At 43.2% G+C, this 17137-nt stretch overlaps 2 protein-coding genes across 3 annotated transcripts in view; one reads left to right on the forward strand and one right to left on the reverse strand.

Moving 5' to 3' along the window:
* LOC121856497 (histamine H1 receptor-like) overlaps nucleotides 1–17137 on the reverse strand; it is a 262478-nt gene that overhangs the window by 192638 nt on the left and 52703 nt on the right. The window lies entirely within an intron of this gene.
* On the forward strand, nucleotides 3446–17048 carry LOC121856499 (ectoine dioxygenase-like). 2 transcript variants are annotated; one of them, XM_042352092.1, is made up of 8 exons: nucleotides 3448–3618; nucleotides 7081–7344; nucleotides 11191–11278; nucleotides 12615–12807; nucleotides 13406–13500; nucleotides 13763–13940; nucleotides 15006–15200; nucleotides 16229–17048. In XM_042352092.1, exons 2-8 carry the CDS (start codon nucleotides 7338–7340, stop codon nucleotides 16331–16333), a joined length of 861 nt encoding a protein of 286 aa, XP_042208026.1. In that variant the 5' UTR covers nucleotides 3448–3618; nucleotides 7081–7337; the 3' UTR covers nucleotides 16334–17048. The 2 variants fall into 2 exon arrangements, with proteins under 2 accessions (XP_042208027.1, XP_042208026.1); XM_042352093.1 differs by lacking the exon at nucleotides 11191–11278 and having other exon boundaries at nucleotides 3446–3618.

Consider the following 17137-nt stretch of genomic DNA (forward strand, 5'->3'; position numbering starts at 1 on the left):
CTTGTAACCTGTTAGTGGACGGAATATTTAACGTAATAATAATAATAATAATAATAATAATAATAATAATAATAATAATAATAATAATAATAATAAAAACAAGATAAAATTCTCCTTATGTAGAGGTATGAGTGAGAGAGAGAGAGAGAGGAGAGAGAGAGTAGGAGAGAGAGAGAGAGAAGAGAGAGAGAGAGAGAGAAACTCGCCATTACATAACTAAAGACAGAGCGACACGACCTTCACTCTCTCATTTTCTCTCTCTCTACTTGATATCAGACCTCGCAGGAACATAAGGGGAGGGAAAGAGAGAGGAGGAGAGGGGGAAGGAGAATGGGAAATCGGAAGGAGATGGGAGAAAGGAGAAGGGAAGAGGAAGGAGTCATGGGGAGGGAAAGTGAGAAAGAGGGTGAGGGAAAGGAAGGATGAGAGAAAGGGAGAAGAGGAGAGAAGGAGAGGAGAAGGAAGGTGAGTGGAACGAGAGAGAGAGAGGTGAAGGAAAAAGGGTGCGAAGGAAGGAAGGAAGGGGAGGAGAATACTACAGAAGGAAGCTAGAAAATCTCTCTCTCTTCTTTCTTTCTTCTTTTCTTTCTTTCTTTCTTCTTTCTCTCTAGGGACTTTTGCTCAGATAAATCTCTGTCTCACATCCTGACTAACACGCCCTGGTGAATAATAGGAGAAAAATAAGGAAAAGAGAAAGGAGAGATCAGACAGAATAGAGAGAGAGAGAGAGAGAGAGAGAGAGAGAGAGAGAGAGATAATACGATAGTCCCTACCTGACTATGTAAGTTAAGGCACCAGCTCAGCACACTACTTCACCACCACTACCAATACTACCACCATCACCACAACTACCACCACTACTACAATCTCCTCATATTGAAAACCCAAATTACATTTTTTCACAGGACTGGAGTTGATCAAGACGAGTTCGAGCGGCCAGAAAATTGAAGAATCTGTTCCAATAATATCGAAGGCCAACCCCCACCTCTTAGCAGAGAATGCCTCCCTATTAACCAACAATACTAACAATAATAACAGAAATAATAATAATAACTGTAATAAGAAATACAATAATAATAATAATAATAATAATAATAATAATAATAATAATAATAATAATAATAATAATAATAATGGTTGCCCCTCGTGTAACGAGGATGGCCGGCCCAAGGGCCACCTAGGCGTGAATTTGTTTAAGGTGTAGAAGCTGTCGCCAACACAACAACCACACCCTGAGTTAACGAGCTGCATGACCCAGTGTCAAGGAATAGTCGATCCGCAAATCGATTAACATCCAGGTCCCCAATTACTGCTGGGTAGACAGAGGCAAATGGCGTAAAGAAAATTGCCCATACTTTCACCCTGTCCGGGGATCAAATCTGGGTCCACTCGCTTGCGAGGCGAGCATGCTGACCATTACACCACAGGTCGCCATACACACACGTTCTCACGCACACACGTGAGGCCCCTCATAACACCATCTGTGAGGGAGTTACTACACCACGTCAGGTCCCTCATAACACCATCTGTGAGGGAATTACTACACCACGTGAGGCCCCTCATAACACCATCTGTGAGGGAATTACTACACCACGTCAGGTCCCTCATGCTTACCATCTGTGAGGGGAATTACTACACCCTCAGGTCCTCATAGCACCATCTATGAGGGGAGTTACTGCACTACGTGTCTGCTGTTCAACACCTCAGCGTACGCAGTCTGTGCGGCCTCCACTGTAGCATTAATCTGTGTTCACTGCTATGTTCCAGCACCTTTCTCTAAAGGAAGCTTTCTTCCTTCCATTCCCTCCATCTTTTTATATAAAAAGTCATTAATGTCCAATGTATATTTTCAGCCTTCGAACTGCCGAACTTTTTCAATAAACCGTTAATTATTATTATTATTATTATTATTATTATTATTATTATTATTATTATTACACACACACACACACACACACACACACACACACTTCACATTTCTTCCTCTATGGACTATTTACACTCCATTATTTTTGTTATTATTTACTGTTACCAACTATTTACTTTATCTTTTGGTCATTATTCTCGGGTTGTGTTGTTGACTGCCTCCTGGCGTCTTCTGTCAACATGTAAAATAAACAGGACTTCAGTATATTGAGGTCTTGTGTGTGTGTATATGTGCGTATTTCCTCCTAGTCCTTACATCCACCACTCCCTTCAATCATCTCACACAACTACACATCGACTTAGGATATATATATAAAAAAAAACATAAAACTCACATAAAAGCGACTAACAAACAAACATCATACGTCTGGTCGTGTGGTGGAGGTGTGTTGGTGCCAGCTCCCAGACACCAGTGAAGTTATCGTACAGGAGCTGGGGTAAGGTCACACACACACACACTATCGGCTCAAGGCCAAACTCGACATCTCTTCATTATTTATGAAGCTTCTCCTAATCTTACGTGGCTTTGTGAATATATTGACTATACTTATCTAAACAGTACCGAGACAGAACAGGTATTACTGACTAAATACTGGTGTAGAAGTATGACTATATGTATATATTAATCTTGCCTTAATACACATATGCACTATTACATACTATATATACTGTACTATAAAAATATGTACACAATATACATATACATTATTATACTACCCGGTTTATGTATTATATCTGGGACCATTAGTGTGTGTGTGTGTGTGTGTGTGTGTGTGTGTGTGTGTGTGTGTGTGTCCTCGTTATAGTCACCAGCAAGCACAAGGGTCAGACCATTAACCCGGCAACCACTGTGGTATACTGTATAGTGGCTGGCGAGTCTAAAGGTACAGTGTGATTTCATACATACATACATACATACATACATACATACATACATACATGCATACATACATACATACATACATACATCTCCCTCTATTTTTTAACGTTAAGAATTCAGGATTTTTTTGTAGTTAATTCTGGTGATCTGCGGAGCGTCTTAATATGGGGGAACTAAACAGCTGTCTCTCTCTCTGTCTCCCCTTTGTTAACAGCTGATTATCTCCTCTTCCTTGCGAGACACACCATCTGGAGCTGTGTGTGTGGGGGGGGGGTTATAAATTTAAACGTACACAACACACACACACACACACACACATACACACACAGCTGCACTATCTCCCAGCTGTGTTTTAAGTTAGGTTAAGTTAGGTTAGGTTAGGTTAGGTTACTAGGGGACAGCAAGGAGTGATGGCTGGTATAATCCCTCCATTATTGTGAATGACTCTGTCCGCGAGGGAGTCAGAGTTGGTCATCACAAAGCCAACAAAGAGCAGCAGTGAGGTGGAGCAGCAGTGAGGTGGAGCAGCAAAGAGGTGCAGCAGTGAGGGGCGGCAGAGAGGAGTATAAGAGAGGGGCAGCAGCAGAGAGGAGCAGCAGAAGTGAGGTGGAGCAGTGAGGTGGAGCAGCAGAGAGGTGGAACAGCAGTAAGGTGGAGCAGAAAGGAGTAGGAGAGAGGAGCAGCAGCAGTGAGATGGAACACCAGTGAGGGGCAGTAGAGAGGAGCAGCAGTGTTATCATCAGCAGCAGAGACAAGAAGGGCCAAGTACTACAGTCCACACCTTATACAGAGGCCTCGACAACTTATAGAAGGTAAACAACATAACTACACTAATCTTAAGTTCATCCCAGCCTGGATCAGTGTATGGGCGCCCCACCTTCAGAAACACTTAACATCCCTAGATATGGTGCAACACAGAGCGACTAAGATGATTCCTGAACTATGTCATCTAGATTACCCAAGTAGACACACACCCAAGACACAATAGGGCAGATTTCATTAAAACTTTCAAAATCCTGAAAGTGATGTTGTTACGTTGGTTAATTCCCCAGTTAACCGGGTTGGTAACACACATAATATAATTGGGTTTTTGGTAACGAAACCCAATTGAAGTTTCTTGTTTTATTATAAAAGTATTGTTTATAATTCCTGAGAGTATATCAACCGTAAGTTCCACTATTTATGAGTGAATGAGAAAGAGGACGGCGTTTATGTAATATAAACGTGGATCAACGTCCGCTCGATAAAAGTTGGTGTGAGTGACTGACGAAGGCATTGCACGAGTGCGCGCTTACATAGATGCTGACATATGGGCTTCTCCCTCTTGGGAAAGCTACCGTTCACGTGTTCAACTCATGTCTTACTCATAGGTAGTGGAAAGTTACAGGGGATGAATCTGAATATAAATCAGATGTAAGAACCCATTTATATAATACGTTCTGTTGATGAGACAGGGGCCATTACAATGTAAACGTGAACCCAGGCCATTTGTTTGTGATGTCACGCACCACCAACACGAGAGGACATAACTACAAGCTGGCCAAGTGATCATGTAGAGCTAACATAACGAAATACTTCTTCACACAGAGGCTGGTAGACCTGTGGAACGGTCTAACAGCCCAAGCTGTGGAATCAAGAACGGTACTGAGCTTCAAAACAGCCCTTGACGAAATTATCAAGAACAACAGAGTAATCCTACACAGGTGACTGGCCTCCTCCCCTCGGCATAGCCACCTCCAGTGTGTGACCATTAGGTAAATAAGGTAAAAATAATACACAGATCCCTTATAGGTCCTCTGATGTAGAGTATCTCCTGTACACCTGTATGGTGATTAACACCTGAGTACGATGAAATGACCCCCTGAGTTCAACGACAACCGGTTCAGTCATCAACTCGTGATACTCAAGAGGTTAAATCATCAAACTCAAGGGGTTAAAATTATCATTATAGTACAATGATTTTAACCCTTAAATACGATGATTTTAATCCCTGAGTACAATGATTTTGAACCCTATGAGGACGATGAATTAACCCCTTGAATAGTCAAAGGGTTTAAATCATCATATTCAAGGGGTTAAATTAGCGTACTCGAGGGGTTAAAATACATCGTACTCAACGGGCTGTCATCGTACTCAAAGCAGCATCAGAGACAGGAAGGAAGGGAGGTGAAGCAGGGAAGCCTCCAAACAAAGTCGAAAACTTTCGACCAATATCGCTGCTAGAGGTACCTGTATGTATATTATGTATGTTGTATGAATACCATGTATGTACTCTATATATACACATTATTTCTCAAGTCAGTAGCGTGTGGCAATGCCCCTGTTTCATGTCACCACACGCTTAGATAAATGTGCCTGGCGACATCTGAAAGCTGCTCGTATACCACTTACCACATGTCGTCTGAGAGGTCAGAGTGAGGTCAGTTGACCCCTATTGGTGTGTAAGGACTACCCGCGCTTGTAAGAGCACCTTGTATATTTCCGATAATAAGAACCTACAGAACTCTACAGGTGTTTATGTTCGCTCTTGTAGTTAGAACCAAGTACCCCGAACATCTCCAGTACCTGCCAAAATCTTCGAAAAAATAGTCAACAAGCGATTGCGGATGTATCTGGAGGACGAAGACGTGCATAATCCCCGCCAGTACCGAGGCACATCCACCGCCATAGCTCAGGCCAACGAGCAGATCGCCAATGCCATGACTGGCCGCCTGCAGTGCAACATAGTACTGAGGGACGTCAGCAAGGCGTTTGACAAAGTTTGGCATGCGGAGCTGCAGTATATGATCATACAACTGGGGCTACCCGAAAACCTGACGCGCCTGCTGTGCAACTTCATTACGGACCGCAGAGCCAAAATCAAGATGCAAAAACATCTTGGAGAAGAATTCTCACTATCGAGCGGCGTGCCTCAGGGCTCTTGTCTCTCACCAACCCTTTACACACACTACACGGCTGACCTGCCACCCCCAATCGTCGGCAGTGAGTACGTCATGTATGCCAACGATGTAACACAGATCGTCACCTGCCCAGGAAGGTCCACAGCAAGGATGGCGCGACTCACTGCTCGGGCAATAGAGGAGATCTCGGAGTATGAAAATAAATGGAAAATAAAAACAAACAAAACGAAATTCGAGGTCATACCCATAGCCAAATTCAAGCCGGCCCCATTGATGATCGACGACGAAGAGATTGAGTACTCTAAACAAGGCAGGTTGCTCGGCCTCATCATTTCTCGGACGGGCATCATTCCCCACGTGAAGGACAGACTAAATAAAGCCAAAGTCGCCGCAGCCAAATTAAAACGTTTTAAACTGATGCCTGAGAAGATACAAGTTCACCTGTACAAGGCGCTGGTGAGGCCTGTGTTGGAGTACCCATCTATACCACTCGTCACACTCGGGAAGACTAGACTACAACAACTACAGAGCTTCCAAAACAAGTGTTTGAGGTCAGCCAGTGGCCAAGCGCCACCCTACCAGGAGACAGTGGAAACCATCCACCTAAGAAATAAAACAGAGGCCCTCAACTTCAGGTTCCATCGCCTAGGGAAGAAGGTTTGGGACAAGCTCCTGGACGACCCTCACAGCCCAGACCACCTACGCGGGGAAGACATCAACGGAGGGAGACCCCACGCCTGGTGGCCCCGGAGTCTGCCCGCACTACAACAACCCAACCCGCGACCCATCTATGTCCGCCACAGTGATCCACCTTAGATTAAAACTTAGATGATATAAATTCACATTTAACAAGTCACAATCTAGTGAGTCCATAACGTAATACAATATAAGATTTTAATAAACTTGTAATTGTAAAATAAATCTAGACATTGTCTACTAAAATAACCATTGTACAACCTCATCCTAAATCCTAGGTTAGCTTAGTTAGCCAACAAACTCTGTAATATGTAAAACAAGGGGTGTCGTCCCCCTCTGTTTAACTCGTTAAACTTCTTTTCCAACCTTTCCCCCCACGACTATATGTTGTGACTTCTCCATCCCTCATGTCTGGCTGTGCCTTGAGCCCCTGCATGCCTTCCATCCTTTCCCGACCTTAACCTAAAAAAAAGGGAGGTGAGGTGTTGTGTGTAGCGGTGAACAAGGAAGAGTTAGCGTGTAGCAGAGGAGGAGAATATCTGTAGCACCTTTAATAATAACAACTACAGCAGCGATAAGGAGAAATGGATATAGTACGAACATTACTCTATCTATCTATCCATCTATCTATCTATCTATCTATCTATCTATCTATCTATCTATCTATCTACCATACAGCACAACGAGAGCGGAAAATAATATCAGTGTTACCATAAGCAGCGACGGGACAACATAGAGAATCTAGCGAGAAGAAAAATTCCCAACCAAGACAGAATAGAGAAGGCAGCAGCGTGAGGAGTGGTGTTCAGTGCTGTGTACACCGTGACGCCATAAGGACCTTGAGTGTTTAACCAGGGGACACTTGCCACACCACCAATACCACTACTACCACCACTACTACCACCACTACTACCACCACTACTACCACCATCATCATGACTGGTAATGTAAAACTGATTAGATTTTGTATTAATTGAACAATGTATTAAGGTATGCTGTGGCCTCCGTTAGAAACAATGACTGGATATTTGGTTTAGTTCTACGCGTCGAGAGGAGTGACCTTGGTGGTAGTGTACTAATTAGAGGAAGGTCACCTTGGGTTAGTAGAGAGCATTAACTGGTGACGTGACAAAAGCGAAGTTAGTGTTGTTGTTGTTGTTGTTGTTCAGTTGTTTATATTTGGTGCGTCGTAATGAAGAGTTTGGTGTGCACTATAGTGTATGGTGAAGGGACACACACACACACACACACACACACACACACACACACACACACACACACACACACACAGACAGCTGCGCCATACTTCATAGCGTTAGTTGGTTGAGATAATTTAGCGTCACCAACACACCTGGACTTAATACCTTAATTTGTACCTTTGAGGTGAGTTCTATATAATATAATTTAACTCTAACCTCAGTCTGTGTATATATGTGTGTGTGTGTGTGTGTGTGTGTGTGTGTGTGTGTGTGTGTGTGTGTGCATGTCTCTTCAAAACCACCTATTTCTCTCCCCCATTATTCCTTGCACAACAAAACATGACATCATCTATTACTCTCAAGAATTACCTACAACATTAATGTGTAAACGTGCTGAATCCCCCCAAGAGTCATTCATTAACAATAATTAATAGAGGTGTTATTTTTGCACCCAGAGACTTAATCAGCACCACGAGACATGCCCAAACTTAAAGGGTTAGAATTATCAATAGCGTATAATGCTTTTAAACCCACGAATATGATTATTTTAACCCCTCATACGATGATTTTGAACCCTATGAGTACGATGAATTAACCCCTTGAATAGTTAAAGGGTTTAAATCATCATACTCAAGGGGTTAAACCATCGTACTCGAGGGGTTAAAATACATCGTACTCAACGGGCTGTCATCGTACTCAAAGCAGCATCAAAGACAGGAAGGAAGGAAGGTGAGGTGTTGTGTGTAGCGGTGAACAAGGAAGAGCTAGGGTGTAACAGAGGAGGAGAATATCTGTAGCACCTTTAATAATAATAACTACAGCAGCGCCACCAACACATAGTCTGGCGATAAGGAGAAACGGATATAGTACGAACATTACTCTATCTATCTAAGTTGAGACTGGGGCTCAGTTGTAATGTCTTAAAACCTTAACACAACACAAACTTTTTACGGGAATAAACTTGGACATAAGTTTTTATAAGCAAAGAAAACTGCAACAACTGACACCAAGCTTTATATAAGTGAACGTAACTTAACCTAACCTCACCTGACATAACCTAACCTGACACGACCTGAGCTAGCCTAACCTGTCCTGACATAACCTGACATGATCTGAGCTAACCTAACCTGACATGACCTGACCTAACCTAACCTTACTTAACCTATACAAACGTAACCTAACCTAACCTAACCTAACCTAACCAAACCAAACCAAACCGAACCGAACCTAACCTGACTCGACCTAAACCAACTCAAATACACCCAAATAGTCATAAGTATGGCGTCTTTAGTGAACACAAGAGCAATAGACACCAGCAAATATTGTGTCAAAATAAAACATGTATTAAACACCAAAAAAAAACAGATTGATAAAACTCGGCATCATAATTTAAGTTATTTATGTGCAACAGTGACCTGACCTTTGGGTATCTTACCATAATTAACGTAAAGGAGAGACTTTTTGATGACTAACCCTTTGACGGCGATGACTTAACCCTTTGATAATGATGATTTAACCCTTGATGATGAGATGATGATGATGATGATGATGATGACGATAATGATGAAGATTTAACCCTTTGATGATGAGATGATGATGATGATGATTATTTAACCCTTTGATGATGATGATGATGATGATGATGATAATGATGATTTAACCCTCTGATGATGATGATGATGATAATGATGATGATTTAACCCTTTGATGATGATGATGATGATGATGATGATGGTTTAACCCTTTAAGGATGATTATTTAACCCCTCATGACTCAAAGGGTTAAGACACCATACCTACATAAGACGGGAGAATTATGTGTAGTGCATAAATAACACAATATTCTCTGTTTACATCACAACAAACACCTGACTATTAACTGATGGTTATTTAGGAGCGACAAACACAGTAACAACAAAACAATTACTACTACTACTACTAATAATAATAATAATAATAATAATAATAATAATAATAACAATGATAACAAAAACATTAATAATAAACACTAATAACAACAATAATAACAACAACCACAACAACAACCACAACAACAACCACAACCCACCAACATTCATTAATTCCCTCACAAGGATTAAGTCACCAAGTCAATCCACTGATAAGGAGAAAAAAAACTGAAACTCCATAAAAAAAATTCCACAAGACATAAAAAAACTAATTTATTCCCTCTATCTCAAAATAAAAACACGACGATTTTTTTTATTAGTTTTAAATATTCAAATCTCGTTCAGGATAAATAAAAACAAATTGGAATTTTAACATTTGCTTAACATTCACAGTAATTAAATAAAGTCTTTTGATTCATTTATACGAGGCGAGAATGTAAGAGAGAGAGAGAGAGAGAGAGAGAGAGAGAGAGAGGATGGTTCCCTCCGCCCTATAAAAGGTTTTCAGAGAACCTAATGTGTCGCAACCTGTGGGAGAGGAAGAAAGGGAGGAAGAGGGGAGGGAGGCGGGAGAGGTAGGGAGAAAGGGGGGGAAGGGAGGTGGGAGAGATGGGATGGGAAGAGGAAGGGTGGGATGAAAGGTAAGGGGAAGAGGAGAAGGAAGGTAGAAGGGGAAGGAAGGAAAAGGCTGGGAGATAGGGTGAAGGGAAGAAGAGGAAGATGAGGGGAAGAGGGAGAGAAAGGAGAGAAAGAAAGGGAGGGATGATGAGGGAAATGTGAAGAAGAGGAGAAAGAAAGGGCGAATGGAGTAAAAAGAAGAAATGGGAAAAGAGGGAGAGTAAAAAAGGAGGAAGGGTACAGGAGGTAAAGGGACACATACAAATAAAACGAATGAGGGAATAAGGAAAAGCAAATAATTAAAATAAATAAGACAATGAAAACAAGAACAAAAAAAGAATTGTAAAAATGACAAAAACAAGAAAAAATAAAGACAAATAAAATAAGTAACAAAATGACGGAAAAAACAGAAAACGAAAGAAAAAGAAAAAAGACGGAAGATAAAAGACAGACAGACAGACAGACAGACAGACAGACAGACAGACACACACACACGTAAAAAACCCCAAAATAAACAAACATTAACCAATCGATTCCTTTAACTCATCCACGCTACGACAACGACCAATCAAAAACCAAATCACAAAATCATCCCAACCACAACTCGACTTCTGAGCATTAATGAGGACTGTGTGTGTGTGTGTGTGTGTGTGTGTGTGTGTGTGTGTGTGTGTGTGTGTGTGTGTGTGTGTGTGTGTGTGTGTGTGTGTGTGTGTGTGTGTGTGTGTGTGTGTGTGTGTGTGTGTGTGTGTATTATATTCCGTCAATAACTTTCTTGCCAGCATTTTTCTCCCTCGTGTAGTGAAATGCGTTTGGGATTATGAGGTATCTCTCTCTCTCTCTCTCTCTCTCTCTCTCTCTCTCTCTCTCCTCATTACCATTCAAGTCGAGTCTTCGGTGTTCATTATAAATATGTATGTCATTGAGGAGTGAATTGTGTGTCTTGCTTGAGATCATTACTGTGGAGAGAGAGAGAGAGAGAGAGAGAGAGAGAGAGAGAGAGAGAGAGAGAGAGAGAGATTCATATCATTACCCAACACCACTTCGTCTTTGCTCTCCCTGTAGGCTCAGAATTCACCTACGACGCCGCCACCTGGAGCGTCACGCCGGCCATGAAGGAAACCTACAACAAGAATGGTTACATCCTCGTCAGGTAGGTACTGAGGCCAGGTAACATCTTCGTCAGGTAGGTACTGAGGCCAGGTAACATCCTCGTCAGGTAGGTACTGAGGCCAGGTAACATCCTCGTCAGGTAGGTACTGAGGCCAGGTAACATCCTCGTCAGGTAGGTACTGAGGCCAGGTAACATCTCGTCAGGTAGGTACTGAGGCAGTACACCTCGTCAGGTAGTACTAGCCAGGTACACTTCGTCAGGTAGGTACTGAGGCCAGGTAATCCCTGTCGTAGGTACTGAGGCCAGGTAACATCCTTGTCAGGTAGGTACTGAGGCCAGGTAACATCCTCGTCAGGTAGGTACTGAGGCCAGGTAACATCCTCGTCAGGTAGGTACTGAGGCCAGGTAACATCCTCGTCAGGTAGGTACTGAGGCCAGGTAACATCCTCGTCAGGTAGGTACTGAGGCCAGGTAACACTTTCGTCAGGTAGGTACTGAGGCCAGTAACATCCTCGTCAGGTAGGTACTGAGGGCAGGTAACATCCTCGTCAGGTAGGTTACTGAGCCAGTAACATCTCGTCAGGTAGGTTACTGAGGCCAGTAACATCCTCGTCAGCTAGGTACTGAGGCCAGGTAACATCCTTGTCAGGTAGGTACAGCCAGGAACATCCTCGTCAGGTAGGTACTGAGGCCAGGTAACATCTTCGTCAGGTAGGTACTGAGGCCAGGTAACATCTTCGTCAGGTAGGTACTGAGGCCAGTAACATCCTCGTCAGGTATGTACTGAGGCCAGGTAACATCCTCGTCAGGTAGGTACTGAGGCCAGGTAACATCCTCGTCAGGTAGGTACTGAGGCCAGGTAACATCCTGTCAGGTAGGTACTGAGGCCAGGTAACATCCTCGTCGGTAGGTACGAGGCCAGGTAACATCCTCGTCAGGAGGTAGAGGCCAGGTAACACTTTCGTCAGGTAGGATGAGGCCAGTAACATCCCGTCAGGTAGGTACTGAGGGCATAATCCTCGTCAGGTAGGTTACTGAGGCCAGGTAACATCTCGTCAGGTAGGTTACTGAGGCCAGGTAACATCCTCGTCAGGTAGGTACTGAGGCCAGGTAACATCCTCGTCAGGTAGGTACTGAGGCCAGGTAACATCCTCGTCAGGTAGGTACGGAGGCCAGGTAACACTTCGTCAGGTAGGTAAAATTTTCGTCAGGTAGTTTTTAATATCGTATCTTACCAGTAAAATAATAAGAAAACGGGAAAGAAAGACAAAGATAACTTAAGTCCCATTAGTGCAACAACTTTACAAAACGAAAACTACCCTCAGGAATTCCCCACCACTTCTATCTATCTATCTATCTATCTATCTATCCCCAGAAATATGCTGAGCCAGGCTGAGATAGATAAAGTGAAGGCGGCTGTGGAAGGAGACGATGGTATCCAGGCTCAAGCATACAGCAGAGACGACGGCAAGAGCAGACGAAGCCGAGTGTCCCTGTGGAACCATCCGGGTGACGACATAACCGGACGGCTGGCGAGGATGTACAGAGTTGCCGGTACCATGGAGGAGGTAAGGATTCTCAGAGGTTCATCCAACGTCAAATAATCCTCACTTAAACTACGACACAATGATGGATTGTCAAGGGTTCCTATGTTAAATAATCCTCACTTAAACTACGACACAAAGACGGATTGTCAAGGGTTCGTAGTTATTTCCACATAAATAGACAGGTGAAAATGGCGTAGCAATTGCACAGAGACTCTACCTTAACTAGATAAGAGTCTCTCACCTCTCCCTCACCACACTGTCACCTCCCTCACCACACTGTCACCTCTCCCTTACCACTCACCTCCTTACCACTCACCTCCTCACCACACCGTCACCTCCTCACCACACTGTCACCTCCCACCACCACCTCCCTACCACCTCCCACCACACGTCCCTCCCTCACCACACTGTCACCTCTCCCTCACCACACTGTCACCTCTCCCTTACCACTCACCTCTCCCTTACCACACTGTCACCTCTCCCTCACCACTCACCTCTCCCTTACCACACTGTCACCTCTCCCTCACCACACTGTCACCTCTCCCTTACCACAGTGTCACCTCTCCCTCACCACACTGTCACCTCACCCTCACCACTCACCTCTCCCTCACCGCCACAGCTGATGGGAGGGGACGAGATCTACCACTACCACAGTAAACTGATGATGAAAGATGCCAACACGGGTGGTCGGCACGTCTGGCACCAGGACTACGGGTGAGTGTCACACGAGACAGTGCCAACGGGAGCCGGGTGCCTATTAGGGAGTGCCAGTGGATGAATGTCTGAATGTCTGTCAGTGGGTTTGGTCTGTACTAACACGTGTGTGTGTGTGTGTGTGTGTGTGTGTGTGTGTGTGTGTGTGTGTGTGTGTGTGTGTGTGTGTGTGTGTGTGTGTGATTAGTGTTTACCGTCCCCTTCTTGCATCAGTGACCAATATTACGAACCAAACCAAACTGTCCGTCACGTTGTTCCTCAGGTACTGGTACAACAATGGCTGTTTGTACCCGAACATGGCGTCGGTGTTCATCCCGGTGGACAACTGTACCAGGAAGAACAGCTGTCTGCAGGTGTTGAGGGGCTCTCACCTCCTCGGCCGTATAGATCACCGGAGGATAGGGGAGCAACTAGGGGCAGACCCGGAGAGAGTGGAGAAGGTGAGAGAGAGAGAGAGAGAGAGAGAGAGAGAGAGAGAGAGAGAGAGAGAGAGAGAGAGACTTGTCAATAATTGTCAAAGCTGTTGGGTTGTCCTCGCGTTCACAATGTGTCTCTCCCTCTCTCTCTATCTCATCTTTTCTCTCTCTTCATCTGTCATCTATTCATCAACCCTCCCTCGCTTTATCTCTCTTATTCATCCATCTAGATATGCTAGGCCTCACCATTTCCTCTAATATGTCATGGACGCCACACATCCACAACACTGCTAAAGCTGCCTCCCGAAAGTTGGGAATGCTATACAGTTGCCGTAGCTACTTCACTCCTGAGCAGTTGCTCCAAGTATACAAGGGATTCATTCGTCCTAACTTGGAGTACTCCTCTCATATCTGGGGTGGCTCTTCTTCTGTCCAACTGTTAGATAGGCTGGAATCAAAGGCATTTCGTCTTATTAACTCTCCTCCTTTAGTTTATAATCTTTCTTCCCTTTCTCTTCGCCGCAATGTTGCTTCACTCTCTCTCTTTTACAGGTACTTTAACGGGCAATGTTCGGTGGATTTGACATCCTGTGTACCGCCGGCAAGGCTGTGGGCTCGTAACACTCGTCTTGCCCGCGGTGTCCACCGTTTCTCTGTGGATGTCGGTCACACTAGACTAACCCGTTATAGTACCTCCTTCTTTCCTCACACAGCCAAACTGTGGAATGCTCTGCCTTCTTCTGTGTTTCCATACTCATACAATCTGTCTCACTTCAAAAAGCTGGTTTTCCGGCATCTTCGTGGTGTAGATTAATATAGTCTTTTTCTCTTCTATTTTTTATTTCTTCTTACTGTTATTTTTTCGCCCCCTAGGCTCCTTTGTGGGTCGATGACCTGTGCCCGGGTGGGCTATTCCCCGAAAAAAATCTCTCCCCCCCCCTACAGGCTCAGAAATAGCTGGATTTAACACCCTGTATATCTTGAAAAAAAGTTAGGCAAACCCTCACTCTTTATATCTCTCAACCCATCTATTCTCTCGTGTTACCTTTAATCTATCCATCCATCCATCCATCTCTCTCCCCCCTACAGGCACAGAAGGTACTGGAACACGTATATGTGGAGATGAAGGCCGGGGACATGCTGTTCTTCCACTGTAACCTCCTCCACACCTCCGACCAGAACTCTTCAGATCTACGCCGTTGGGTCTTCATCGTCGCCTTCAACAAGAGATCCAACAACCCTTACAAGGAACACCACCACCCACAGTACACGCCCATGACCAAGGTATACTGCTCTCTCTCTCTGGCTACACTACACTACACCTGCTACATTAAACTAACACTTCATTTGTTACACTATCCTCTACACTACATCCCCTACACTATCAACTACACTACATTATCCTCTACACTACACACACACTCCCACCCAGCACCACACACCGCGTCACCTGAAGTCTCTCGTTAACCTGTACTGTATACTGACTCGCTAGACAGTGGCTAAATTAATACAATGATGGTTCTCTTAACTCAACTTTGTGCTGGTAATAAATGAAACTCTGTGTGTGTGTGTGTGTGTGTGTGTGTGTGTGTGATAAAGAGATAAAGCGAGAATGAGAAAGACAAAGTATGTGTGCGTGTTAACCAAAACAGAGAGAGAGAGAGAGAGAGAGAGAGAGAGAGAGAGAGAGAGAGGCACACACCACAACAAAGCGTAGCAGTATTTATCTCTCTCACAATTTAACTGGGATAATGACCCGCCAGACACTACTACATATTCATAGCTAGCGTCTTCACCTTCAGATAAAGACTAACCTAACCTAACCCAAGACACAACTAAGACTTACGGAATTACATACGAGTATATATAATTTTAGTATTAAGGCTATCAGTATGGAAAATATGTTAGCGTCTCGTTCTATAGTTCCAAACGTGCTCTCTCTCTCTCTCTCTCTCTCTCTCTCTAACCAGAAACAAGATCAAATACAATAGTGAACATAGTGAAACACACACATAAAACAGCTATATATTGTATCCCCAAGATCAAGTTCTCCAGCTCAGTAATTAAACAAATGACGATCAAGTCTTAGTAAACATAATAATGATCTTCCTTTCAGTCTGTTCTTGTTTGGTTTGTTTACCGTGTTCACTTGTCATGTTTGTTGTTTACAGATAGACATTTAGATACATGGTGTTGTTTACTTGTCCTCCTTCTGTTATTTTCCCACAAACACAACACACACGTTATTATTGTTATTATTATTGTTATTATTATTGCTATTATTATTGTTATTATTATTATCATCACCGCAGGTCCTGGATTCGGCTCTGATGGAGTGTGACGGGCAGGAGTCACTGGAGGGCAAGTGGTTTATGAAGCTTAATGACGACATCTCTATTCGAGACAAGGTTCATTAGAAACGATCCTCTCTCTCTCTCTCTCTCTCTCTCTCTCTCTCTCTCTCTCTCCGCCATTCGCCTTGAAGCAGCGAGCGCGTCCCATTAAAGAGCTCGTTTGTCTTCGAAACGAGGTTCGTACGTCTTGATACAGATTCTTGGAACCTGATTCAAACATTATTTGTCGCAAATCAAGATTCTTTTATCTCGATGCGTGTTCTTGGCCTCTGGTTCGGACAGTCATGGAGTCAACATTCACACATGGGTTCGAACGTCACTGGTCTCGAAACAGACAACATATAACTCAATAGAGGTTCATGGATATTGATTCGAATGAATTATTAGTTCAAGATTCAAAAATTGTTTCTTTGGCCTCGAACTGAACCTTAAATATCTCGAAATAACGTTCTCGGTCCTTGGGTCGAACCTCCTCTCGAATTTAAGTTCATTTATTGGTTCTTGAAGGTTAATTCAAACATTAATTGTCAGTAAGCAAACTAATATTTCTTAATTAATTTTCTGTCTTGAAATGTTTAAACAAATGCAAAGTCGAGTACGTTCTTATATGATAGATTGTGAACCTGATTTAAAGATTATATTTTCACACAAGGTTAAAATAATCTTCGATATGGTTTAAATTTTTATCTATCTATCTATCTATCTATTTATCTATCAATCTATTTGAATTCTTTACTGTGTAATTTCATTGATAATTAATAAATAATTGATACAAAAATTGTGTTCAATAATTTCATTCCCTAACCTAACATAACGTAACCTAACAATTAAGATTGCATAAAACTCATAATGGGTCCCAGTTCTAAT

This window comes from Homarus americanus, unplaced genomic scaffold, assembly GCF_018991925.1.
Source record: "Homarus americanus isolate GMGI-L3 unplaced genomic scaffold, GMGI_Hamer_2.0 scaffold51458, whole genome shotgun sequence".
NCBI classification, from domain to species: domain Eukaryota; kingdom Metazoa; phylum Arthropoda; class Malacostraca; order Decapoda; family Nephropidae; genus Homarus; species Homarus americanus.

Coding starts and splice junctions, on each gene's coding strand:
- LOC121856499 (XM_042352092.1), top strand. Junction 11,279..12,614: donor AATGGTTACATCCTCGTCAG/GTAGGTACTGAG, acceptor ATCTATCCCCAG/AAATATGCTGAGCCAGGCTG. Junction 13,941..15,005: donor ACCCGGAGAGAGTGGAGAAG/GTGAGAGAGAGA, acceptor TCCCCCCTACAG/GCACAGAAGGTACTGGAACA.